The sequence below is a fragment of the Trichomycterus rosablanca genome, chromosome 3, assembly GCF_030014385.1.
Source record: "Trichomycterus rosablanca isolate fTriRos1 chromosome 3, fTriRos1.hap1, whole genome shotgun sequence".
Lineage (NCBI taxonomy): Eukaryota > Metazoa > Chordata > Actinopteri > Siluriformes > Trichomycteridae > Trichomycterus > Trichomycterus rosablanca.
Window position 1 is genome coordinate 58,002,443 of NC_085990.1, and position 18,485 is coordinate 58,020,927.

General features: G+C 42.4%; 1 protein-coding gene across 1 annotated transcript in view; it reads left to right on the forward strand.

Moving 5' to 3' along the window:
* The window catches only part of vstm2b (V-set and transmembrane domain containing 2B), a 19,041-nt gene extending 3,338 nt beyond the window's left edge, over nucleotides 1–15,703 (forward strand). Inside the window, exons 2-5 of the mRNA XM_062992270.1 lie at nucleotides 4,338–4,513; nucleotides 4,852–4,881; nucleotides 8,326–8,674; nucleotides 15,091–15,703. Coding sequence (XP_062848340.1) covers nucleotides 4,338–4,513; nucleotides 4,852–4,881; nucleotides 8,326–8,674; nucleotides 15,091–15,173 — 638 coding nt within the window. The 3' untranslated portion in view covers nucleotides 15,174–15,703. The remainder of the gene's footprint in view (nucleotides 1–4,337; nucleotides 4,514–4,851; nucleotides 4,882–8,325; nucleotides 8,675–15,090) is intronic.
* The last annotated feature ends 2,782 nt before the right edge of the window (nucleotides 15,704–18,485 follow it).

Genomic DNA, 18,485 nt, shown 5'->3' on the forward strand with positions numbered 1-18,485 from the left:
CCTGGCTCAGCAGAGACGTGCAGGCGCTTCTGAGAGCATGTCATGATGCCTTCATGTCAAGGAGCAAAGATTCTCCTAGATCTGCTAGAGCCAGGTTGATCTGGAGAGTAAGAGCAGCAAAGCAGTAGTAAGGCATCGATCACAGACTACAGGTTCGTCCACCACCACCACCATCCAGCCATGACAACGCTGACTCCTGCAACACACTCAACACCTACTTCAACTGGTTTGAGGAGAAGAACCTCACCACAATAATAAAAACCCTTCACAGTCTGTCTCCAGCCAGCTGACATCTGGAGAACCCTACACAGGGTCAGATGCAGGTCCAGACAAGACACCAGGGCATGTACTTTGGCTGACACATGTTCTCACCTTCCTGAGACAAGTCATCGTTCCCCAGTGCTTCAAGGCCACTACGATCGTACCACTGCCAAAGAGGTCACCAGCATCAACACTCAATGATGACCGCTCTATAGTGCCCACTCCAATCATGATGAAGTGCTTTAAAAGACTGGTCAAATACCACATAACATCCAGAATCCCTGCAATGCTCAACCCACTCCAAAACGCACTCCAGCCTGCACCCCACTCCACCTCACTGATGATGCCATATCAGCAACACCTCACCTAAGCCTGGGAATAAGAACAATACAGTCACTTGGTAAGAAAGCTTGTCCCACTTGGCTTTGACACCCCACTGTGCAACTTGTTATTGGACCTCCTCACAGACAGAACCCAGACAGTCTGAGGTCTAAACCATCATCATGAACACTGGAGATCCCCAGTGCGATGACACAACATCAGCGACTTGACCTACAGAGAGGAGAGGAAGTAACTCGTTGTTTAGAGTGACAATAACAATCCATCACTGAATGTTAACAAGACTTCAGTAGAACTCACATGGTACATATTCCACCTACAATCCGTGGCAGCTCTGTGGGGTCGGTGAGCTGATGACCTGACGTGGACTACATGCATCACCTCCCTTGTCAAGTGGGCACAGCAGCGTCTTCCTTCCATGGATGGGAACCTCCCATCTCTTATCCTCACAACTTTGTACAAAGGCTCTTTAGAAACATCCTGATGAGCAGTCTCTCAGTCTGGTACAGCAGCTGCATCACCTCAGACCAGAAGGTCCTCCAGACAGAAAATCATCAGAACCCCACTCATGTCTATAAAAGATCTATACCTGTCACTCTGCCTCAACAGAGCCACCAGGATTGTCCGAGATCCCACCCACCCTGCCCAGGAACTGTTCAGCCTTCTGCCTCCTGACAAAAGCTACCACAGCATGCAGTGTGAGACTGTGCAAGAGCTTTTTCCCACAGACCATCACACCACTAAATGCCCTCTAACTACACACACAACATGCTGGACTCTTAAACTCTGGACTGTCTAAACACAGGGTTAGGGTTAGGGGTTACTCAGAACTATTTTTGGTTCATTCACTCTTTAGAATTAGAACATATGTATTGGAACTCTTCAAAAATGCAACAGATGCAAGTTGATTTGGCCTCCAAATTCCCCAGATATTCTCCAGATATTTCTGACTGAGCCTCTGTGAGATGTTCTGGACTAATCTATTAAATCTATGGAGGCCTCACCTCAGAACTTACAGGACTCAAAGGATCTGCTGCTAATGTCTTATACCAGATCCACAGAACACCTTCAGAGGTCTTTCAGACTCAGTATTAGACTAGTGGAATCACATGTGTACGTTATGGCTGATTGGTGATATATACACTTTGTATGGATATGTGTGGATATTATCAGATCAGTCTTTGTCCCGCTTAAAGAAAAAGGTGATACTTAAGAATGCTGCAACTATCGGACCATCGCACTCATATCACATGCAAGCAAAATTATGCTTAAAATTATTCAAAAACGCATGGTCTCATTTATCGAGAGAGAGAGCTCCCCGATGTACAAGCAGGATTTCGAAGTGGTCATGGAACCAGAGATCAAATTGCAAACCTGCAGTGGATCATAGAGACGCGCAAATATCAAAAGGATGTATACATGTGCTTCATCGACTACAGCAAAGCATTCGACTGCATTGAACACGAAAAGCTATAAAAATGTCTAAGATCGCTCTACGTTAATCAAGAAGCCACAGTTAGGACAGCATTCGGCAACACGGTCTGGTTTAAGATCCAGAAAGGTGTTCGACAAGGCTGCATTCTGTCACCGGTCCTGTTCAATCTGTATGCTGAAACGATCATGAGACGATGCAATCTGGATGTATCACCAATCGGAGTGAAAAACGGTGGTAGAAACATCAACAACCTCCGATATGTCGATGATACTACTTTGCTTGCGGAAAGTGAAAAGGACTTGGAATATTTGGTTCGAAGAGTCAAAGAAGAAAGTGAGCACATGGGACTGAACCTCAACATCAAGAAAACAAAGGTAATGACGACAGCAGGCAATGGTACAGTCCACGTAAAAATCGACAATGATGAAATTGAATCGGTCAAAGATTTCCTCTTCCTCGGATCCAAGATTGACCGCAGCGGCGAATCAGGGTCAGAAATCAGACGAAGAATCGCACTTGGCCGTAGTGCAATGCAAGGAATGGCAAACATATGAAAGAGCAAAGATATAAGCATCGCAACAAAGACCGTATGGTCAATGCAATCGTTTTCCCGATCGCCACGTATGCATGTGAAAGCTGGACACTCAAGAAGGCAGATAGAAGAAAAATCGATGCTTTCGAACTATGGTGTTGGAGACGAATGATGCACATTCCATGGACATCAATGGTCACAAACGAAACAGTCCTAGAGCATGTGAAACCAAAAATATCGCTAGAGGGCAAAATCACCAAGCAGCGGCTCTCATACTTTGGACATATTATGCGAGCTAATTCTCTGGAAACAACATTAATGCTCGGCATAGTCAGTGGGACAAGAAGAAGAGGACGACAAAGAACACGCTGGATAGACACAATCAAGGCTGACACGAATATGCCCATGAAAGAACTGAAAGAAGCGGTCAAAGATAGGAAAGCGTGGAGAATGATGATCCATAAAATGACCAAAAGTCGGCCTCGACTGAACGGATAAATCATCATGGATATTATATACAAACACTATATAGAGTCATTTCAGAAAGTACCCTTGAGTTTTACTTCATCTTTTTGGGTGTAGGTTGGTGGTAAAATGGCAGTTAAACCCATTCACTGTACACTCTACACCCACACTATACACACTACACATTACTATACACTCTACATTCACACTACACACCCACTACACTCTAAATACACACTATACACTACACCTTCACCCCAGTCTGAGGTCCAGAGCGCTCTGGAGCAGGTTCTCATCAAGGATCTCGGTGTACTGAGCTGCATTCATCTTTCCTTTTATCAGGATTAGTTGCCCCATCACGCTGCTGAAAAACATCCCGACATCATGATGCTACCACCACCATGCTTCACTGTAGGGATGCTATTAGCCAGGTGATAAGCGGTGCCTGGTTTCCTCCAGACATGACGCATCAGACCAGAGAATCTTGTTCCTCATGGTCTGAGAGTCCTCTAGGTGCTGCTCATGTGTCTTTTACTGAGGAGTGGCACAAATGTCAAAAAGCTGCTTCACTTTGTCATTGTGTAGAATTTTGTGACAAAAATGAACTGAATCTATTATACTAGAATGAGTCTGTAATGTAATAAAACATGGAGAAGGTGGAAGGGGTGTGCAGACTCTCCGGCTCGACTATACACTCTACACACACACTATACAAACTATACACTCTACACACACACACTATACAAACTATACACTCTACACACACACTATACAAACTATACACTCTACACACACACTATACAAACTATACATTCTACACACACACTATACAAACTATACATTCTACACACACACTATACAAACTATACACTCTACACACACACTATACAAACTATACACTCTACACACACACTATACAAACTATACATTCTACACACACACTATACAAACTATACACTCTACACACACACTATACAAACTATACACTCTACACACACACTATACAAACTATACATTCTACACACACACTATACAAACTATACACTCTACACACACACTATACAAACTATACATTCTAAACACACTCTATACAAGCTATACACTCTACACACACACTATACAAACTATACATTCTACACACACACTATACAAACTATACACTCTACACACACACACTATACACATTACTATATATATACTATACACACATGCATATTAATACTTTGTTAATATGAAATTACTAAGTTGTAGCTGAATTTTGTAAATTCATGTTTTATGTCCATTTGTGTGTGTGTGTGTGTGTAGCTGCGTTTACTGAAATCCCCACCAGTGTGAGTGTTGGTGAGGGTGAGGATGTGGAGATGCCATGTGCATTCAGAGCTGTTGGTACGTCTCCGTTTTCACTGGAAATTCAGTGGTGGTACCTAAAGGAGGCGACGCCAAGAGATGAAGCGCACACACACAGCGCCAGTCGTGCCAAGGTACCACACACACACACACACATACACACACACACATATCCCACCTGATCCCATGATCCCTTTGTCCTTTAACCCATTAATACCCACAGTAACCTCACAGTAACCCTCCATCTCTTTAATAATAATGATCTGATCTGCTCAGTAAAACAGTGGAATTAAAAGTGAAGATGAAATTAAATAATTAGTCATTTTGTCTCCGTTGGAAGGAAACAGCTTCAGTTCAGCTCATCACAGATCTGATTACTGACGGACGGACTCACGGGCTTTTACACAATCACATTAGTGCATGTAAACCTGCTGCTTGTATAAGTGATTCTGACTGAGTGCTTGTGTTACAGGGCGCGCCGAGGGATGCCACAAAAATCAGTGTAAGTGATAACACACACACACACACACACACACACACACACACACACACACACACACTGGATTCAGAAGGTAGTTCTGCACACTTTGTGTTGTGGTTTTGATTTTGAATGGATAAACGTATTTTTTCCATCACCAGAATGATGATGCTTACACATTTTCTTCTGTTTTAAAACTAATTAAAAATATTTTATTCACAAAGGTATTTAACCCCTCTGTTCATGTTTTGGTGTAAGTTGGGGTCCCTTATGGAACCTGGTGTGTCTTACAAACTCTGTCCAATCAGTTCAGATTCCAGGTGATTCTAATTGAGGTAGCACCTGAGCTCAGGAGATCTGGAGAGTCACAGTAAAGGGTGTGATACTTTTGTGAAGGAGTGATCGTGTGTGATGAAGTGAATTTTAATACAACTTTTCCACAAAGTTGAATCAGTTCATCTGGACACAAGTTTGTTGTAGAAATACGTTTCGTCACTCAATCCAAATGACTTCTTCAGTCTGAGCTGGTGGTGAATACCCCGATATGCAGTTGATTTGCATAACGACTGATCACTGCCCACTGCATAACAATGGAACCGGTGATCAAGTCCATATGCAAATCACAATGAGCATTAATTACAATGGCCGTGTGTGTCTTTCACACATGATTGGGGTAAAGCTCCTATTACGCCGTTGTACGATGGTGAGAGATGTACTCTCAGGCCCCCTCCTCAGAGATGGTCATTCCCTCTTCACATAGACGGCCTCTTTGACTCCCCGTTCAAACCAGCGTTCCTCCTTGTCCAGGATCTGCACATCTTCATCATTAAATGAGCGGCCGCTGGCTTGCAGGTGAGTGTAAACCGCAGAGTCCTGGCCAGAAGAGGTCGGTCTTCTATGTTGGGCCATCCGTTTCACCAGTGGCTGTTTAGTTTCCCCAATGTACAGTTCCCGACAATCCTCCCGGCACCTAACAGCATACACTACGTTACTGTGTTTGTGTCAAGGAACCCGGTCCTTAGGGTGAACTCATTTCTGGCGTAGCGTGTTCTGGGGTTTAAAAGCAACTGAAACACGGTGTTTGGAGAATATCCATCTCAATTGTTCTGCTACTCCCGCCACATACGGAATCACCACTGGTTTGTGTTAGACCGCGGTTGTTCTTCTCCTCCCTTCGATCCACTGAAGCTGTGTTTGGGCATTTTTCCCGCTTTTACGAATGCCCAGTTGGGATAACCACATTCACCCAGGGCCTTCTTGACATGAGATTTCTCTCTATACTTGGCCGTAGCGTCTGTGGGGATGCAGTTCGCCCGGTGGTGTAGCGTCCTGATGACTCCTAGTTTGTGCTCCAAAGGATGATGGAAGTCAAACCTTAAGTACTGGTCCATGTGTGTTGGTTTGCAGTACACATTTACTTTCAAACGTCCCCCACAGTCTAAGAAGGCTAAACTGTTGTTGCTTGCATCCTCCCTTGTGAACTTGATGTGTTTTTCCACCGATTTGTCCACCGTTGATGTGGTACGTGAAATGTGGTACTTCCTCGGATTTTATTTTAACCCAGGTGTCGTCCACATATCTGAACCAATGAGTAGGTGGTGTCCCTGAGTAGGACCTTAGTGCCTTCTTTTGCACTTCCTCCATGTACAGGTTAGCAACAATAGGTGAGACGGGGGACCCCATAGCACACCCATGTTTCTGTTTGTAGAACTGTCCTCTGTACGAGAAGTAGGTGGACTGAAGACACAGTTCTAGGAGAGTGCACACCTGATCCGTGGTATGGGTGGTCCTCGTGCTCAGGGTGGGGTCGCCGTGTAGTTTCCTACGGACCACCTCCACTGCCTCAGCAACCGGAATGCATGTGAAGAGGGATGTAACATCATACGAGACCATTGTTTCCTCCGTCTCCATGATGACGCCCTTCACCTTGTCCACAAAATCCATGGTGTTCTAAATGTGTTCTGAATGTGGTGAATGTGGTGTTAGGGGAAACTAAACAGCCACTGGCGAAACGGATGGCACAACATAGAAGACCGACCTCTTCTTGCCAGGACTCCACGGTTTACACCCACCTGCAAGCCAGCGGCCACTTATTTAATGATGAAGATGTGCAGATCCTGGACAAGGAGGAACGCTGGTTTGAATGGGGAGTCAAAGAGGCCGTCTATGTGAAGAGGGAACGACCATCGCTGAACCGGGGAGGGGGCCTGAGAGTACATTTCTCACCATCGTACAACGGCGTAATAGGAGCTTTACCCCAATCATGTGTGAAAGACACACACGGTCATTGTAATTAATGCTCATTGTGATTTGCATATAGACCTGATCACCGGTTCCATTGTTATGCAAATCAGCTGCATATAAGGTCGGGGTATTCAACACCAGCTCAGACTGAAGAAGTCATTCGGATTGAGTGATGAAACGTATCTCTACAACAAACTTGTGTCCAGATGAACTGATTCAACTTTGTGGATTTGTGTACATGGATTATTGAGCATGCATCAACAAATACAACTTTTATTTGTTTTGATTGATTCATCTGACCACAATACACGTTTCCACTGTGTGATGGTCCATCCTAGATGTCTCAGAGCCCAGAGAAGTGGACGCCGCTTCTGGACATGGTTACATAAGGCTTCTTTTTTGCACAGTAAAGTGTTAAGTATGATTAGTGCAGTAACTCTGTATTGTAAAGCTGATAAAGGTTTGATAAACTAATCCCTCACCCATGTGGTTATATCAGCTAGTGTTGAGTGGAGGTTCTTGATGGCGTCTGAGGGATGGAAGATCACGAGCGTTCAGATTAAGCTGCACCCTTGACCTTACACACTGAAATTCCTCCTGATTCCTTGAATGGTTTAATGATATTCTGCACTGTAGAGGGAGAACATGCAAATCCCTTTCAATCTTTCTTTGAGGTTCATTGTTTTTAAACATTTCAATCATTTTCTCACACATTTGTGGACAAACTGGATCCTCTGATCATCTTTATTCATCAGAGACTCTCAGCCTTTCCTGGATGCTGCTTTTGTACCGAACCATGATTACAATCACCTGTTCACATCACCTGTTTAACATCATCATTATTTAGTTTCACCTCATTACTAGCACTAAACTGCCCCCGTCCCAACTTTTTTTGGAATGTGTTGCAGGTCTGAAACGCAGGAATGGATGTTTAATAATAAATTAAATGAAGTTGAGCAGATAAAAGATCAAATACCTCAGCTCCATCCTGTCTGACATCAAATAAACGTCAAAGTCAATGTCAGAAACTCTGTGTTTTTATTATTTACATTTTCCATGCTGTCCCAACTTTTTCTGATTTGGGGTTGTAATAAGAAAAAGGTGATTAATCCATTCAAAATAAAATCCACAACACAATAAACTCTACAAACAGGGAAGGGATCTGTATACACACACACACAGTTCCAGGTTCCTGACGGTTCTGTATGTGTTTGACTCTCTCAGACGGTCCGGGTTCAGGGCAACGCCATTTCCCACAAGCTCAGCCTGTCCCATGTGGGGAAGAGGGACGAGGGCGTGTACGAGTGCCGGGTGCTGGATTTATATTCGGATGAGACGCAGGACTTTAAAGTGCGGGCGACGCTGAGGGTGAGGCCGCGGGACGGCATGCTGGCCGAGGAGGCCGTGTCTCACATCCAGAACCGCTGGACTCTAAAGAGTGCAGAACGTTCCACCCACCTTCCTGATCAGGGCAAAGCTGTCATCATCCCTCCATCATCATCCTCACTCACCTCTGCCACCAGCTCACCGGGCACCGCCAACGCCTCCATCAGACAGCAGCAGAACGAGCATGGTGAGTAAAGGAGCAACAGCGCCACCATGTGGGGAGAAAATGACAACAGAAAAACAAACAGAAACCTCAGATACACTACATAACCTCAGATACACTACATAATATACACTACATAACCTCAGATACACTACATAACCTTCTATACACTACATAACCCTAGATACACTTCATAATCTCAGATACACTACATAACCTCAGATACACTACACAACCTCAGATACACTACATAACCTCAGATACACTATATAGCCTCAGATACACTACATAACCTCAGATACACTACATAACCTCCTATACACTACACAACCTCAGATACACTACATAACCTCAGATACACTATATAGCCTCAGATACACTATATAACCTCAGATACACTACATAACCTCCTATACACTACATAACCTCAGATACACTACACAACCTCAGATACACTACATAACCTCAGATACACTACATAACCTTCTATACACTACATAACCTCCTATACACTACATAACCTCAGATACACTATATAACCTCAGATACACTACACAACCTTAGATACACTACATAACCTCAGATACACTATATAGCCTCAGATACACTACATAATCTCAGATAAACTACATAACTTCAGATACACTACACAACCTCAGATACACTACATAACCTCAGATACACTACATAATATACACTACATAACCTCAGATACACTACATAACCTTCTATACACTACATAACCCTAGATACACTTCATAATCTCAGATACACTACATAACCTCAGATACACTACACAACCTCAGATACACTACATAACCTCAGATACACTATATAGCCTCAGATACACTACATAACCTCAGATACACTACATAACCTCCTATACACTACACAACCTCAGATACACTACATAACCTCAGATACACTATATAGCCTCAGATACACTATATAACCTCAGATACACTACATAACCTCCTATACACTACATAACCTCAGATACACTACACAACCTCAGATACACTACATAACCTCAGATACACTACATAACCTTCTATACACTACATAACCTCCTATACACTACATAACCTCAGATACACTATATAACCTCAGATACACTACACAACCTTAGATACACTACATAACCTCAGATACACTATATAGCCTCAGATACACTACATAATCTCAGATAAACTACATAACTTCAGATACACTACACAACCTCAGATACACTACATAACCTCAGATACACTACATAACCTTCTATACACTACATAACCTCCTATACACTACATAACCTCAGATGCACTACATAACCTCCTATACACTACATAACCTCCTATACACTACATAACCTGAGATAATAACCTCAGATACACTACATAACCTCAGATACACTACATAATCTCAGATACACTACATAACCTCCTATACACTACATAACCTCAGATAATAACCTCAGATACACTACATAACCTCAGATACACTACATAACCTCAGATACACTACAAAACCTCCTATACACTACATAACCTCAGATACACTACATAACCTCCTATACACTATATAACCTCAGATACACTACATAACCTCAGATACACTACATAACCTCAGATACACTACATAACCTCAGATAATAACCTCAGATACACTACATAACCTCGGATACACTACATAACCTCGGATACACTACATAACCTCAGATACACTACATAACCTCAGATACACTACATAACTTCATATACACTACATAACCCAGATACACTACATAACCTCAGATACACTACACTACATAACCTCAGATACACTACATAACCTCAGATACACTACATAACCTCAGATAATAACCTCAGATACACTACATAACCTCGGATACACTACATAACCTCAGATACACTACATAACTTCCTATACACTACATAACCCAGATACATTACATAACCTCAGATACACTACACTACATAACCTCAGATACACTACATAACCTCAGATAATAACCTCAGATACACTACATAACCTCAGATAATAACCTCAGATACACTACATAACCTCAGATAATAACCTCAGATACACTACATAACCTCAGATACACTACCCGCTTTTCTACGAAGCCTCACAAGGCTTTAAATAATGTCTGCGTATGGGAATTTGTGCCCATTTGGTCAAATATTGTATTCTGAATTCAGTCGTTGAAGCATTTTAAGTTATTTTGGTTCATACTGAATAAAAATCATCACATTAGATTCTGTTCATGTTCAGTCCTTCATCACTGACCTTCATAAATAATCACTTACATTTTATTTAAATAATAAAACACCGAAGGTTCTGATTTCTGAGTCTTTCATTTATTCAATTATACAGAAACATAAAGTCTTTCTAAACAGGTACTTCACAGCCCTAACACTAACCCTGATGCATTTCATGAGATGTTTCTCAACAGCTTTCACCTCGTCTGCCTCTCATCTCTTTGGCAAACAGATGATACAGGGCAACCAGGAAGAAGCAGAACTTTATATGTGCATGTTTACGATTACCTTTCTGTGGTCTTAAAGGTGGTACACTATTCTCAGTATCAGGGATCCTGCTTCTCCTCCTCTTTACTACTGGATGATATGATGTCTAGTTTGTCTGAAGATTAAACAGCATTAATAACGATCACAACTTTTTATAGATTTGAATATAGAAGCAGAACCTTCCAGATCTTTTCATCTGTAATCTTTCAGAGTTCCCCTCTCCAGAGCCATTAGTAGTTTACTAAGTTTAGCTAGCTGAAGCGTTTCCACTAGGGTTAGGGTAATATTTCCCTAGTCTGCAATATTTCTGATAAACACGTATGTCATGCTCTAGTAAATCTGCAAGCTGGCCTACCTATTTATTTATTATTATTTTCTATTTTATTTCTGCATTTTCTCCCAGTGTAGCGTAGTCAGTTGTGTTTCACTGCTGGTGGATCCCTGATTGTAGGTGAGGTGGGTATATTGCTGCTTACGCCTCCTCCGATCCATGTGCTGCCCTTAGCGGAACCCTTTTCCATCCATGTACTCTACACAGGCGCCTATCTATCTGTTAATCAGGGTCCTTAAACAGCGTTTGAAGAACACACCCACATAGTCTGGTCATCCCACCCTAGCACAGACTGCTAATCATGCCTGCTAGATGGCGCCCAGCTGACCGGTGTCGAACTGAGGAGTTCAGAATCTCGGAGCTGCTAGCGTAATATCCCACTGTGCCACCTGGGCGCCTTGGTCCACCTATGTAAAGTGAATACCATGAACAACCTCTCTCCCTTTTAGAGCAGACAACGTCCCTGGAGAGGCAAAGAGATTCTGAGAGTAGCTCTATAGCAGAGACCATCATTGGCTTTAAAAGGCTAACTTTAAAACCTTTCTTCCTCTCTCGACCCTATTTTCAACACATGTGAAGTGATCACACAGCTTTCTTTCAAACTCCATCAGGCAAAATGTCTTCATTTTGACCCCAGTTACAGGAGAAGCTGCTGGTCATCCTGAGTAAAGGACAGTCAGTAATTGCGTTGTATTAATTTTTGCTCCTTTTAAGGTGCTCAAAGCTTCTGCAAAGGTGCATTCATTCCATCTAGTCTGGTGTACGCGCCTGAATCTTTTTACAGACTCTGCTGGGTCATGATATCCAGTGAATTTGGTGTTTGATTTTATGATGAATGTGGATGGAATGGAGCACCAAAAAGCTTTTACAGCTGATGTGACGTGTGGAGTTGGCAGGGACGATGAGGTCTTTCATTCCTATTAGTGGACTCCTCTACCATACTGCTTGGAGAAGTCTGGAAACCTCATTTTGCCTGATGTTGTAGTCATGTTTGCTCTTTGTTCTGATCCCACTTACATCAGCAAAATGCATCACGGGTCATGTAAAGAAGGAGGTCTTTTAAGCTTTTACTTAAGAACCTCAGAGGGATCCATACTTGCCTTCTACCCACTCAAGGACCTTGGTCCTTTTTTTATCTTTCCATAATAATTACTTAGCATACAGGTCTTGGTAATCAATACAATGTGTGAAGTTCTTTGTTGTCTTTGTTTGGGTTAATCAATAACAAGCAACCATCGCCCAGATTCTTCTCGGACTCTCTCTCTATTACGTACAAAGCTTCATGCATTCTTTGGAATTTCTGGGGTGCTTTTACAAGCTCAGTTTCATTTTTATGGTCTGGCAATCACACAAAAAAAAGATGTTTTCATGTTTTCTGTCATTGTTCCCTTAACATGTAGGGCACACATTTATCTACAGACCAAAACCTCATTTCCCACTGGTTTGAAGCCACCAGCGAGGGCAGAAAAAGGACAGAAATAAAGGAATGTTAACCAGAATGGGGTCATATTGACATCAGTCTGGGACAGTGAACCAGGGCACCATCATAACCCCCACTCGCCCAGGTGGTGCCCACATACACAGCCAAGCCAGACCGGGGGGATTCGCATTGATCCAGGACGACACTATAACAACCACTCACATATTAGCCTGCTTTAGCCGTGAGCACTGTGCAAACAAACAGTGGCTAAGTGCTGTCAGGCCTGACCTCTGTTTTTAGCATGTGATTCATTTCCTTTTTTATTTTTAGCTCCATTATTCATTCATGTCCTGAAGCAGAGGCCACTGTCCTGTACTGAACTGACCTCAGAGAGCCATTTCTATATCACACACCCACACAATATTCTCTCACCAGCATTTACATTAAGATCAGGTAATTCAGTACAACAATAAGAGGATTTTTAATTGGTTTTACGATTGGGGACATGAGTGTTTGTTCCTGTTTAGCCTTTCATTCAGAAGAGCATTTGTGGGGTTAGACAATGATGAGAGGGTCTAGCTCACAATCTCTGTTGTAGTTCTTCCCAAAGGTGTTTGATGGGGTTGAGATCAGGGCTCTATGTGGACCAGTCAAGTTCTTCCACACCAGACTCACCTAGTTGTGCACTGGGCCACAGTCATGTTGGAACAGAAAGGACCTTCTCCAAACTGTACAAGGTTGGAAGAATACAGTTGTACAAAGTGTCTTGGTATGCTAAAGATTTTCCTTTACTGGAAGAGAGTTTGGAAGACTTTTACTTTTCAGTAATTCCACACACAGTTGATGGTGGAATATCCAGGAGTGAATAGATTTTAGAATCTGATTTGTTGTGGCTGTGGAATCCTAATACAGAAGCGCGCTGGAATTCTGGGAGCTCTTTAGAATGACCCGTTCTTTTACAAATGTTTGTAAAGTAAGAAAGTTTCACTGATGAATGATGACTAGATGTATATGTGAATCTTTGTGGATGCCGTTTTGATTTTTGTACCTCTTTTGAGCCTAGTGGTGTTAACCCACCTGAGTTGAAGCATCTTCTATAGATCCTGCTTGGTTGAGTGGTAGAGTGTTTGGTCAGTAATGCAGCAAACTGGGTTCAAATCCCACTCAAAAAGGTTTTTTATTATTGGTTCCACGATCAGACTACTGAGCATTTGGGTCATATTCTAACACGTCTGGTAGTTCACCTAGTGAGGGCACCTGTGTGGTAGGCACAGATTCCGTGCTGAATCCACCACTGAGCGAGCACCATTACATTTACATTTACATTTTCAGCATTTAGCAGACACTTTTATCCAAAGCGACTTACACAATGAGCTGACCACGATGAGCAATTGAGGGTTAAGGGCCTTGCTCAGGGACCCAACAGTTGTAACTTGGTGGTGGCGGGGCTTGAACCGGCAACCTTCTGTTTACTAGTCCAGTACCTTAACCACTGAGCTATCACCACCCATTACACTACAGTATCTTATTATTGTTTTTGATTGCCTAACAATTATTGATTATTTTGTGGTTTACATATCGTATGACATAAACTGGGGAGTAACTCACTCACAGTACTGATACCACTGTCTGAGAGGCTGCACCCCCACAACACCAGTACTACCAGCTGAACCGGAGCTGCCCCATGCACACCACCATCCACAACTGGACCATCGGCACTTGATTCAATTTAACAGTCAGCTGCTGTTTTTAATCAACAGCAAGAAACGGTGACTACAGTGTTGGTAATATCAGTTAATCATTAACATTCTTTCTACTGTCAGACATTATTTATTAAATCACCAACATAACTGTATCTACTAGAACAGAAAGCAGTGATAGATGCTGGGAAAATAATGTTTCTGACATTCCTAAACCAGCCTGAGGTAGATGACCTATTTTTCAATGTTGATGTTTGAGGTGAAGAAGAACCAAAACTCTTGATCTGTGATTTCTACATTGTGAATGAGCAGGTGTACTGGTGTAAATAAGAGATACTGTAGTATTGTATAGATGATGATATAGTAGTTTATATTGATATTATTATTATATAAACATAAATAAGGTATTTTAGAGTATAATGTAGTTTAAACAGTAATGGATTTTGAACTTTAAACATGAACATGATTTTTTTTTGTAGGTTCTGCTGCCGTTGTGACGGTGGATCTGCTGCTCTGCATCACGCAGCTGATTCTTCCTTCACTCTTCCATTTATTCATGTAACCACCAACCACACCAAACTACAACTGAGCATCAAAAATGTACAATTTAGTAACCTATGATCCCAAATACGGATCCAGCATTTGAAGATGGAAGAGCAAATTCATTAGAGATGAACAGAGAACTGGAACAATTAACCTGGTCTGCATTAGACGCATGAAAAAAAATGAAATATAAAAATCCAAGTTCATGTAATTAGATCTCACAAAGATGAATATTTATTCATTTCTAATTTTATACATGTAGGTTATTTTGAACATTTGATAAAGGAAATAATTGTTTAGTAAAAGCGAGGCTGTGGGTTCGATGTTTGATTCATGCATGAACTGTTGATCGTTTCTTTTTGTTTCTCATGATGTAACCAAAATTGTGTGTTTCGTCAGATTTCCTCCGTATTAAATGTGATGTATATTTTACATAATTTAACACATTCATTGTTGTTTGTCTTTAATAATGTTTATTTCTATTACAGATGTGATAGTAAAAATTTAGTAATAATAAAGAAAATGCTTTGTTCTAAACACCAGGTAAAATAAAGCTTTTGTTTTTTAACAACAGTTTTGTTCTTAAGTTTAACTGTCTAAATGTAACAGAGGTCTGTATTGTACTAAACTCGAGTCTGTTAATGCACCGTATCCTTATTCTGATGCGCCACAATACTGCAGTAGTGTTCCGCTGTCCTTACACAAAACACCCTTTATGTGCAGATGAGATTAAGTCATTTAGAGCTTTATTTATATGGGTTTATCATGTAATGTCATCATGCAATCCACATTGTGATGTCAATCCATCTTATTTTTGGTCTTCCTTGTCATCTGAGTCCTTCCACAAGTCCTGTCATAACCCTCTCCCCTATGGATTTCTCTAGCGCTTTCAATACTATCCAGTACCTCCTGTTGAGAGACGTTCCTGGTAACCTGAATCATGGACTACCATACAGAGAGACTATAGTCAGGCTTAAGGACTGCTAATCAGATATGATAGTCAGTAGCATTGGTGCACCAAACTGTACTTTCTTCTGTCTTGTTCACCTCTACACTTGTGACGTCAAGAACAACACTAAATCACGTGACATACAGAATTTCTCAGACAACACTGCAATTAGGAGGTGTATTAGGAAGGGATTAACATGGTGCAGGTAAAACTGTGGCTAAAAACTCTAACACAAAAGAGATTGTGATACGCTTCCAGAGGCACAAGCCTCATCCACAACCAATCTCAATTTCAGGGGTTGACATGGGGGTGGTCAGGAAGCACAAATATTTGGTGCTGCAGCTCAGAATCAGAATCAGAATCAGAATCACTTTATTTCGCCAGGTATGTTACACATACGAGGAATTTGCTTTGGTGATACACTCAATGATACACACAACAGTCCACACAGTAGTACAAACAATACACATAATAGTACAGACAATTACACATGTATGACATGTAACACAGAACATATTTAACAGACCCGACAGCACACGGACTGTTAAACAGTATTTACCAACATTTGCCCAAGAGAACAACTGTGGTTAAAAAGTGTTACAGCTCTGGGGAAAAAGCTGTTAGCGTGTCTGGATGTGTTTGTTTTTATTGTCCTGAGTCTTCTGCCAGATGGAAGAGTTTGAAAAAGGTGATGTCCAGGATGAGAGGGGTCTGTTGTAATTTTGCCGGCACGCTTCAGCACTCTGCTGTTGTAAATGTCCTGAAGCGTTGGCAGACTACATCCAATGATCCTCTCCGCTGTCCTGATTATACGCTGGAGTTTGGCTCGTTCATGTGATGTTGAGGAACCAAACCAGATGGTGATGGACGATGTAAGGATGGACTCTATTATTGCTGTGTAGAACTGGATCAGCAGACTCTGGGGCAGGTTGAATTTCTTCAGCTGTCTCAGGAAGAACATTCTCTGCTGAGCCCTCTTGGCGATGGAGAGTGTGTTCTTTTCCCACTTTAGGTCCCTGGATAAGGTGGTGCCCAGGAACTTAAGTGACTCCACCACTAAGGCCATAGAGCCATAGGCGCCATAGAGCCATAGGCACGTTGCGCCTGAAATCCACCACCATCTTTACAGTCTTTTGTGTGTTGATCAGCAGGTGGTTGTCGCTGCACCAGGAGACCAACTGCTCGACTTCCTTTCTGTAGGCAGACTCATCACCATCGGTTATGAGGCCCACCACAGTGGTGTCATCAGCAAACTTAAGGATCTTTACAGCTGGTTCCTTAGAAACACAGTCATTGGTATAGAGACTGAAGAGAAGGGGTGAAAGCACACAGCCTTGTGGTACACCAGTACTTAGGTTCCACTGGTCTGAAGTGTGTTTTCCTAGCCGTACCTGCTGTGTCCTATTTGTCAGAAAGTCCATGATCCACCGGCAGATGGCATCCGGCACTGACAGCTGGGACAGTTTGACCTGCAGCAGCTCTGGCACTATGGTGTTAAAAGCCGAGCTGAAGTCCACAAACAGTCGAGACTGTCGAGATGCTGTAGCATGAAGTGCAGGGCCACGTTGACTGCATCATCGACAGATCTATTTGCTCTGTATGCAAACTGCAGGGGATCCAGTAAAGGATTTGTGATGGTCTTCAGGTAGGCTAGGATCAAGCGTTCGAAGACCTTCATGACTACAGATGTCAGGGCTACAGGTCTGTAATCATTCAGTCCAGAAATGTTCGTTTTTTGGGGGACTGGCATGATGGTCGATGTTTTGAAGCATGAAGGAACAGAGCAAAGTTCTAATGATCTGTTAAAAATGTGAGTGAAGGTGGGTGCCAGTTGATTGCTGCAGTGCTTAAGGGTGGATGGAGAGATTCCGTCTGGCCCAGGAGCTTTTCTCACCTTTTGTTTCTTAAAGAGTCTGTTAACGTCCCGCTCGTTGATGGTTAAAGGAGCCGGAACAGAGGTGAGAGAGCCATGGTGGAGGAGGAGGATGAAGAATTGGCTGAGAAAGGCTGAGAATTGTCCTTATTGTATTCGAATCTGCAGTAGAACTCGTTCAGGTCGTTGGTGAGTTGACGGTCATTCAGGAGAATGGGGATCTTTCGCACCTTGTAGTTAGTGATCTCTTCGAGGCCCCTCCAGACTGAAGTTGGGTCGTTAGCAGCAATCTGGCTTTTCAGCTTTTCTGAATATTCCTTTTTTGCTGATCGGATACCTTTCTCCAGCTTGTATTTGGCCTCTTTGTAGAGAACTCTATCTCCACTCCTGAATGCTGACTCCTTTTCCCTCCGAAGCTGTCTGAGTTCAGCCGAGAACCATGCTTTATTGTTGCTGTATTTTACCCGTGTTGTAGAAATACAGCTGTCCTCACAGAAACTGATGTATGA